The sequence below is a fragment of the Pseudoliparis swirei genome, chromosome 21 (genome assembly GCF_029220125.1).
Source record: "Pseudoliparis swirei isolate HS2019 ecotype Mariana Trench chromosome 21, NWPU_hadal_v1, whole genome shotgun sequence".
NCBI classification, from domain to species: domain Eukaryota; kingdom Metazoa; phylum Chordata; class Actinopteri; order Perciformes; family Liparidae; genus Pseudoliparis; species Pseudoliparis swirei.
The window spans coordinates 9,623,963-9,633,990 of record NC_079408.1 but is presented as its reverse complement, the minus strand read 5'-3'; the positions used below and the strand labels follow the sequence as shown (position 1 = coordinate 9,633,990).

Here is a 10,028-nt window from a genome sequence, read left to right as displayed (position 1 = left end):
TATAAATTGATGTCCGTCTCAAAAGATAGAACTCCTCCTCTCATATATAACAATTCCACTTTCAGAGCACACTAGATTGGTTTTGATAGCCATATAATAATCCAGAGCCATTAACATTAAGTAATTTAACACTTTTGAAAGTTTAAGGTGTATAGTTTATTTTTTTCACTTTTGTCAGATAGCCGATTTGGGATATTATGTACAGATGAAATGTAGAAATAATTCATTATTTTCAGAAACAACATTTCGACATCCACTGGGATGTATTGCAGATATGTTAAGAAGAGGGTAGTGTTGCAAACATTTATTTCCCCTCCATTTTATCAGTGATGCTTCATAATCATATTTCTGAGGAAAAATGAAGAGTTGTCAAACAGAAAAAGAACATTTGTACAAACCGTAAGGCACACAAACACAAATCAAGGGGAACAAAATGGCAATTTCCTAATGGAAATTATACAGATGAGCAAAAAATATATTTTCAATACTAAACTTTAAAATAATGAGCAGCATGCCTCACTGAGTATAATGTGTTTGTTTGTGATCATACTGCATGAAAAACGACATGATCGTCTGTCGAATGCTGCAAAGTATTCACCAGAAATCCACCCATTCTCAAGTGTATGTCAGATTAACGGCTGGTTCCATGGATACTTCCTGTATCCAATATCCAAGTCATTGTGAAAAAGGAGAAGAGAAAAATAGTCAGATTAAAACACTCAGTAAGGTACGAACATAAAGTCCGGACACTTCAGTGATCCAGTGGATTCCAACAAGCAACAGGAAGTCCCAAAGTGAGACTTGTACCCAGCATGCCTTGCGTTTGATCACATTTGGGGGCCGAGCAAAACTTTAATCAGGCTGAATAGGTGTGGGCGGGACTTTGTACACAGGACGCGGAGGAGGAGAACAGCAGGAAGATCATTCGTCGACAACCCAGAAAATACAAGTGCAATACAAAGTTACAGTGTTTGTATCAACAATCCGACCCCACTGGCCTTTCTTTTTAAAAACAGTGAATTATATGAACAAATCTAAAGACCTGAAATTCACCCGAGAGCAAACTTTCATTTAATACTGTACAACCAGCAATCTTCTGTACAATGACCATAATACCATATAAATAACCTCAAACACTGCTCTTAGTGTAACCCCCTGGATAGTGTTTCATGAAATAAAAATAAAAACATTCGTAGATGGTTTTACCTTACATACGTCGGGTAAAAAGAAATGCACTGAAAGCAGCGTTTATTATGAGCAGAGCTTCTCGTCTACTCGTGTACTCGTAAATAGAGCTCCCTGTGTGCTTCTGGAGACCAGCCTTCGATAACACGGTCCAATGTTGACATCAATACAATCATCGTGTTGTCTCATTCTCGTTGGCAAGTAAACATAAACATGGACACAGTTGTAAAGATTCTCATAGAGTTGTTATCGAAGGAATAAACTATTGAAAATGGAACAATGTATATGGTTTTCTCTCCTCGGCGGAGCAAACGCACAGACCGCCACGGGGTTGGGGGGTGAGAACCCTCTGGAATAGAGAAGCCAGTCTGGAATATAAAATCACAGCGGGGGGCGTGAAGTTACCTTCGATATTTTGTTCTTTTATGCTGTATAAAGTCACAGTGATTTTAATTGGCAGTAAACAAAACAAGTCGAGGCTGCAGCGTGGCGAGAGGCGCCCTGTTTAAACCTCTTCATCACAAATCTCCCCCGAGTGTTTATAATGTCGGAGGCTGATGCACTTTGCAGCGCTCAGAGCAAAGAGAAAGACACTCCAGAGACAAATGGTTGGAAATCAAACGGGAAATGAAGATGTGTCCATTTTTTTTTGTTGGTGCTCGCCTTCCTAATCATCGTCTTATAATAAAGTTCAACGATTTACTGACTAGCATGTTCAGAGGGAGACTCATTCCAGAGGGTTGGCACCGTACTGCCGCCTCCTACTTGTGGCCCACAGGAATGAACAATATTACATCCATGATCAAAAGTCTGCAGAGCACAGCGTACACAGCATGAGTCCGAGTCGGGCCGAGCTTAAGACGACGTCCTCTTCCCGAAGTTCTCCGCAGGCGAGTTAAAGAACGTTCTCAAACAGGTGCATTGATCGCATGATGTTCTCATCCTGGCGAGAGAAAACGAGGCAATGAGAAACGGCGAGCGCGCCAACAGTGCGACGGACGCGCGTCGGGGTCTCCGGCTTACATTTTGGCAGCAGTCGATGAACTCGTCGATGGTCACCACTCCGTCTTTATTCTTGTCCATCTTCTGTTGGGGGACGGAGAGAAGGAGGGGTTGAAAAATAACAGCCTCTCGCCCGGGCCGTGACATTCATGGTGCCGGAGACACACTTGCCTGAAAGAACACTTCCACATGCTGACGCGGCGTCTCTTCTTTGAGGGCGGGGTATGTGCATTTCCCCATCATGTCGTAGATGGCCTTCATGATGTCCAGCATTTCCTGCAAACGCACACAGGTAGAGCGCATACCTTTGCATATCACAAGATTGGGCATTGAATTATGAACATTTTGGCATTAGTTGCATGCCAATTGGATACAAATTGACCGCGCTATGGTAAAAAGAAGATGTTGACCTTTTCATGACCTTGACCATGACCTTTGACCCGATCGATCCCAAAATCTAATCAAATGGTCCCCGGATAATAACCAATCATCCCACCAAATTTCATGCGATTCGGTTTAATACTTTTTGAGTTATGCGAGTAACACGCATACAAATAAATAAATAAATAAATATCTCAAATACTACTTGATGGATGGCTGTGTCGTTTTATACATTCATAACCCAAGAGGATGAATCCGTATGACTTTGATTTAGATTACGTTGGAACATTTATTCTGGCACATGTGGGGTTTTGAAGTCAAATGTCTCCACATATATTGGATGGAGTTCATTTGAATGTGGCACACGCGTTGATGGCCGCCTCGGGCTGAATTGTAATGAATTTGATCGATCTCCTCTTTCTTTTTATTTCGAGCCGTCGTCCGTTTAAAAAAAACGAACGACCACGCCACCAGCGTGTAATGTTGGCATGCTACCAAGCTACACCTAGACGCTAATATGCTGAACGTAGTACACTTCACATCTGTCAAACATCTGCATGTCGGCATGATAGTGCCCTGATGTAACATAAAGGATGTTTGGCTATTTCCGCTGTCCAGAGGGACACACCTCTTTAGTGATGTATCCATCTTTATTGATGTCGTACAGGTTGAAAGCCCAGTTGAGTTTTTCCTGGACCGTGCCACGCAGGAGGATAGAAAGGCCCATGACGAAATCCTGCAGGCGAGAACAAGACTCACTGAGAACTATATGAAACACACAGATTAAAAAAATATCTTTTTTCTAAACAAGACGTGTATTTGTAAAGTGTTCAAGGTTGCTTGAGACAAACAAAAAACATTAGGTATAACTATTCACCATGCACATTACACATGGATATTATTTCAGAAAATTTCCCGCATCAACATTTGCACAAGCATATACTATTATTTGAAGGAATCAAAAACTCGTTATTCAAGTTATTAACCGTCTCATAATGTGTAGCGGCCTCGGCCTTCAGGGAATCCCCGCTCTTTTGAGCTGAATGGACTGCACAGAAGCTGGTTTGGCATAATGAAAAAGCTTTTCTGTCCTAATGAGCAAATGTATATTAATCACGTGTTGATAGCATCCCAAGTGGACTTGCTTGGGCTGATTGCGGTTGCAGATTACATAGTGCCGCTGTGTGAAGCCTTTGGGGGTTGCAGTGTCGAAACTTTCTAAATAGTTTGATGTCGTTTTGGAGGCGACGTGGGTGATGGACGAGGAATATAACAACACTTGGCTTACCTCAAAACTCACAGAGCCGTTGTGATCGGTGTCAAATGCATTGAACAAGAAATGGGCATACGTCGACGCATCTATGGAGAGAACGAATTAAATTAATTTTTTTAAACATCTGCCGTGATCAATCGACAAACAGCAGAAACACTGACTGCAGAACACAAAGAAAATGTTCAAATTAAAGTTGTATAGGTTTTATGGACAACTTCAAAGAATCGGGCCTGAATCGGCATGAGAAGAACGATGTGCTTAGAGCTGGGAGTTGTATCATCGGGACTCTTTGGTGAGCCATTCTATTTACTCTCTCAACGCTCTCTCTCTTGTTCCTTGGGTAGAATATTTGCATAACGATGAGAGCAAACAGTGAGCATGAGTACAACCTACTTTCTCCCTCTCGCACACATTTTTCCTGGATGGAAGTTTCACATAAAAGTACTCTGGACGTGGTGCAATTTTTCTTTCTTATATAGTGAAAAGCAATCTGCGTCATTACACACAGAGTTTGAGGAGAAGCAGCAACACAAGCGACAAAAACAAAGCGGTAGGCTCACATGACACAAACCTCCTTGTGGGAAGAACTGTGCGTAGATGTCTTTAAAGGTGTCTTCGTTGACGATTCCGCTGGGGCATTCCTGAAAGACAACATGGTCTATGTTAAAGACTCCCTCATATAATAAAGTCCTCGCCTTCAATATGAATGAGGACATGCCAATCAGGAGACTGACGCATGGCACCTGCAGTGCACATGCATCACAGAAAAGTAAATGTTTTAGTGGAGGAGACATCTTGCATCCAGTGGGGACATTTGTGAAATGAGAAATAATATATTCTGGATTTCTTTTAATGAGGGAGAATGAGTATTGTTTTTTTTTTTTTTGTAAAAATAAATAATATAAAATTTGAATATGAATTTTCAAAAGTATGAAGATAAATTTAAGCCGGCTTTCCAATGTGGCCAAACTACCTCAGTCATTTTTTAAAAGTATATCAAATTAATTAAATTTAATTCAATAATTAAAGAGCAACTTATCAGCAGCTGGACATCTGTTTTTTTTCCTGACCTACAGTGGTTACATTCCTCTCATGCAGAAGTCCAGGGTACACACACTGTGACATCACTGTTGGGTTGAAAAAAGCAGGTCTGTTGTACCCGAGGAGGCAGAATAACACCGTCTTTAGGTTTTAATGTGAAGTTACTCTTTAACTTCAAATTAACACACGAGTTGCTGGTTCATTTCTTGATAATTGTATTGATCCATTTACGGTGGAAATACACATTTAGGAGAGCAATATTATATTCTTTCATTAAACATAGACCGTTTCTGAGACAATATGTAGCAAGTAAAGGCTGATGGTCAATTTGGTTGCAAACCATCCCAGCCTCAATAGATAGCGTGTCCGCAGTCATTACGTGTCGCCCACCTGCGGTTGTCTGGAAAAGAGTGAATACTCTGACATAACACCTCCAAGAAGGATGCTTTTGTCTCCTTTAAATGGAAAAGAGTTAACCAAAGACTCCGTGGATGGACTTACTCAGGGCAGCGTGGTGATAAAAGCGGCTAGTTTTGACGGTTCAATCTCTGCTTGGTGTGAGGCTGCACACTGCTGAGTCTTTGGAACAGTGGATATGCTCCACCTATACGCACAATTTCCAAACGGGAACGCCCGTGTGTGCAATAAACCCCATACATCGTGGAGGTTGCTGCAGGAAATCAAAGCTGAGGAACATGCTGTATATGGGATGGATGCAATAACTTCAACACCTCCCAGATACAGCTTCAACAGAAAAGGAAGAACTATTCTTCCGCATCCACATTTTTATGAGAATTTAATAAAATAAAATAAAAAGAGAGTTTGTTATCGCCAGTGATGTGCTCCATCTCACTGGGATAATAGTGTGAGTCAAACTGTGTTCGCAAAGTAAGCAACACAGGGCACACGGGGTTCCGAGTTAGAAACCCGACGGTGGGGATGAAAACGTAAAGATGAAACCTTCATGCTCCTCGTGTTTCAAGAGGATGCTGCGAGGTTGTCTGCCTGAATCCCCCGACACTCTTCTCCCGTTGTCTCGCAGTCAGTTCCACTTCTTGTGGGTTGAGGTGATGTCAAGAATTCGGGGGAAGTTAGAGACAAACAATGACAAATAATGAGCACCAGTCTATTCAGTAAAGTATCCGGAAGTTTCAGGGGAGCAGTGAAGTAGTTTGCCTGGAGAATTCAAACCCAGAATGTAACATGGTCGGCTACTGCAATGCTTTAGGTGTGTTTACTTCTGACAGATTACATTATTGTATGCAATTTAAGCAATAAAAACATGAATTGTTTCATAAGTGAAACCGCTTAGTTGTTCCTTCTTATTTTACTGTTTCTATATTTGCTTTGCTTTATGCTAAACGAGGCTAACGGTCCTATTAAAGGGACAGATACGAGAGTGGTATTGATTGTTCAACTCTCAGCAAGACATTAAATAAGAGTATTTCCCAAAACTTCTCAGTTTACTAAAAAAAAGTTGAACATATCCACTCGAAAAGCCAACTTTCCCCACAGCATCTCTTTACATTGACAGAGAGAAGTATTTCTTTGTTGTTTTGTCGCGCTTCGGTTCATTATAATGTTGTTTATGATCCACAACACTGCAGTGCATGGGTTGTCAACAATCAACCATTTGCTAAGGAAGTGCAAGTAGATGCCAAGTGATTAAGGACTCATAGTGGGGAGGGGGGATTCTTCAAACATGTAATTTCACATCACTTGTCTGAGTGTGTGTGTGTGTGTCAACACATATGGGTAATTGCAGCTGTCAACACTAATAACACAGTGTTTGGGAGGAGCACTAATATCCAAATGTCTGTGTTCCAAGTCAGCTTCTACTTCTAACCCGGCGAAGTCATCCTCACGAGGCTGAAGGAAAACGAGCTGTCGGTAACGCTGTCACTGCAGAACTGCATCGTACACCGGCGGCAGAACTCCTCTGATCACATTTCACCGTCTCTTTGCAGCCTCGTGATGATGTGAGGGAGGGAGGCAGTTTTTTTTTATCCGATTGCGAATGAAGCCGGTGTGTTATCTAGTTACCGTCACGTCCAGCTTCGGGCACCTGCAATTCAATTTTAAGTTCAGTGAAATAGTTACACTCACTCGATGCCTGGACTGCCTCAAGGTCCCGCCAGCTTAGACTTTGATGTCTCTAAGGACCTCATTGACTGTTCTATCAATCATAGTCAATAATATTGAGCTTTTGGGAAAACGGCTTCTTTGAATACATTTATCTCTGTTTTAGTGAGACCAATGAATAAATTACATATTAAGGACATCATATTATTTACATTTCGATATTTTACATCTACTAATAAATGAATTTAACTAAGCATCTAGACGTTAATGATATTTACCAAGTTCAAATTGTGTTTTCTATGATGGGCAAGGAGCTCTTGGAATACTAGTCGTATGTTGTGTAGAAGTACAACAAATGAAGGTGTAATATTTCCCTCATGTTGTTCCATTATACACATTATTCATTGACAACCTCATGAGAGGTCAGAACATTTATTTGTATTCATTTGATATGCTTGTAATTTTAGATCATTTGTGATAATAACATAACAAATACGCTCTGTGAAATGGAAAACCGGCCAGGCATGAAGGGTTGCGGCAATCAGCAGTGTGGGGAATGAAATAAATCACGGGCATCATCACTGATGGAATAGAACCGGGGTGATCTTAATCTCATGCCCGTGGCAGTGTCCCAGACTGTGAACGCTGAAAGCCCAGCAGATCGAGCCAGACGTTAGGACAATATTGGGTTATTTCCTGTGGTCTGAGGTCAAAGGATTTGTTAAACAATGGAGTATCTCATCCCTTTAAGGTGACCTTTAATAAAATACCTCCTTAAAGCAAGCCGCTGCCAGAGGTCTTGTTTTAGGCCTTACTAGACATATTGTTGGGTCTAAGACAAAGCACCACTTTGAACAGGAGTCAAGTGAATTTGTTGTCAAGACAAACGACCTCATCCCGTCACCCACAGACGTTTGATTTGCTTTGAAACCCTGGACAAAGAGACACGATTCTCATCACGGGGACCAGGACAGCTTCCATTCGTCTGGCTGGCCATTAAAGCTCTGACTAAGTCATCCGGTTGGGGAAGGACAGGGATGAGCTGTTGGACCCCGACACTTAAATAATGTGCGACGCAGAGACGGACAAAAGCTAGTCAGTGGCTTCCATCGTGCCACCTCTCATTACGCCTCACACCAGAGGTGACGATGTAGCGACACGAGCAGCTCTAGAGGACTTTGACCTGATTGCTCATCAGTAACCGTACACGATGTGATGGAGGTGTGAACTTATTGTCCGTGGCACAGTGAAAAATGTACAAACATGTTCCGTGGTGAGCGCAAGTGGTGGTAACATTCAGTGCATGAGGGAGATGATTTGGCAAAAAAAGCATTCATCAGAGGCTTGATGAGGATTCATTGCTACAGAGTGGATGTAGAAAATAGAGCCGGCGAAAACTCCACACCCCTGAGATTATATAAAAGAATAAAATCAAAGGAAAATCTGATTTTTTTTTTTTGTCAAGGAGAGTTGTCCAAGAGAGAACAAAGCCCACTGAGCTGAACATTATGGATGGTGCTCAGGGTGCATGGTGGCCCCATCACTCACATTTTTGAAGCCACGGTATAGGATCTGTAGTTCCTTGCGGGAGAAACGAGTCTGAGCTTCAAGCTGCTCCAGTCCCTCGGGGCGATGGCGAACTGTAGATAGTTCAAGCTCATCTTCAACGCTGTCTGGAGAGGAGGAGGAAGGAGGTCAGATGAGAACCAATGCTGGTGAGTCTTGGCAAATTAGCATGTTTGAGGCATGCGTTTGAGATATCCCATTCCAAATATCAGCAAAAGCTACGCATTATGTATATCCAAAATGTCACATTTTGGCATGAAATGGTCACAATTTCTTTATAACCTTCTTGACAACAAAGAAAACTCCACTAGAAAAACCCTTTTCTTCTTGTTGTATCAGGTCCTTTTATTTGCAAATGTTACTTCACAAAACCAAACTAATACTGAAATCCTTTCATCTTCTAGACACCAAATTCAGCAGCAGAGATAATTCGTTCTATTGAAGCTGGTGAGTCTTTTCAAATGTGCATGTTTGAGGCTAGATTGTGAGATATCCCGTTACACTTCCAAATATCAGCGATGCCTCAGCACATACACCTAGATACTTGCATCTTCTACGGCACACGTTGGCATTAAATGGTCACAACTTCTTTATAACCTTCTTGACGATAGAGAAACTCCTTCGACGTGTTTCCATCTGGAAGGCCATTTTCTCCGTGTCATGTCAGGTCCTATTATTTACAAATGTTACTTCACTAAACCAAACAAAGCTCAAAATGGCCTTTTCTTCTCTGCGACAAATTCGGCAGCAGAGATAATTAGTGTTATTGAGCCCGGAACCTCTTCATGAACCCTGTGAGACTTTTTAATGGGCATGTAATGATGGCAGATGCTGTCCGGGCCGTGCCACCGGCCTGCAGCATCCTCGCAGCATTTGACTCGTCTTGTTGGCCTCTCATATACCTGAAGTGTGACACAGTGTCTAAATGCCTCATTAGTTCAAAGGGTACTAATGTGGCCCGCAGCCCAAAGGCCACGTCTTCTAACCGACCACGGATAAGCTGCTGCTATGGAGCGAATGCTTTCTAGGTGATATTAACTGATATATTATCAGGAGAAAGGAAAAAATATGCTGTTTCATTTCATTCTCACTATCCAATTTCTCCAGAACTCTTTGGCATACAGCTGAGTAATTATTAGATGTGATGAGTATTGTATGATGAAACTATAAAAACTATAAAATTCAGCAATTGTGAAAAAAAACTAATTCAGAATCAGGAACATTACAATAGGAACATTTAAATAAAACAGTCTAACCTGTTTATAAATGTCAATCTCAAATCACACATTCAACATCCATCCTTTTTACTTATTTAACTGTCAAACCCAAAAGTTCGCTGTGAATCAGAAAGCTTAGGCAACTCTGTGTGACTTAAGCCAATATTGAGTAAGTGCCCCCCGTATGCCAAGAAAATACCACAGAAAATAAAAATAAATCATCACAGAAAGACAGGGAGCCTTGGTGGAGCCACTTGTTTTGATTACTGGAGGATGGCTTT

General features: G+C 41.6%; 1 protein-coding gene across 2 annotated transcripts in view; it reads right to left on the bottom strand.

Moving 5' to 3' along the window:
• Nucleotides 1-289: 289 nt before the first annotated feature.
• The window catches only part of kcnip4a (potassium voltage-gated channel interacting protein 4a), a 43,252-nt gene continuing 33,513 nt past the window's right edge, over nt 290-10,028 (bottom strand). For both annotated transcript variants that reach the window (XM_056443096.1, XM_056443095.1), the window contains exons 2-8: nt 8,513-8,637; nt 4,413-4,482; nt 3,857-3,927; nt 3,197-3,304; nt 2,359-2,463; nt 2,209-2,271; nt 290-2,128 (exon numbers count right to left, since the gene is read on the bottom strand). In XM_056443096.1, coding sequence (XP_056299071.1) covers nt 2,081-2,128; nt 2,209-2,271; nt 2,359-2,463; nt 3,197-3,304; nt 3,857-3,927; nt 4,413-4,482; nt 8,513-8,637 — 590 coding nt within the window. In that variant the 3' untranslated portion in view covers nt 290-2,080. The remainder of the gene's footprint in view (nt 2,129-2,208; nt 2,272-2,358; nt 2,464-3,196; nt 3,305-3,856; nt 3,928-4,412; nt 4,483-8,512; nt 8,638-10,028) is intronic.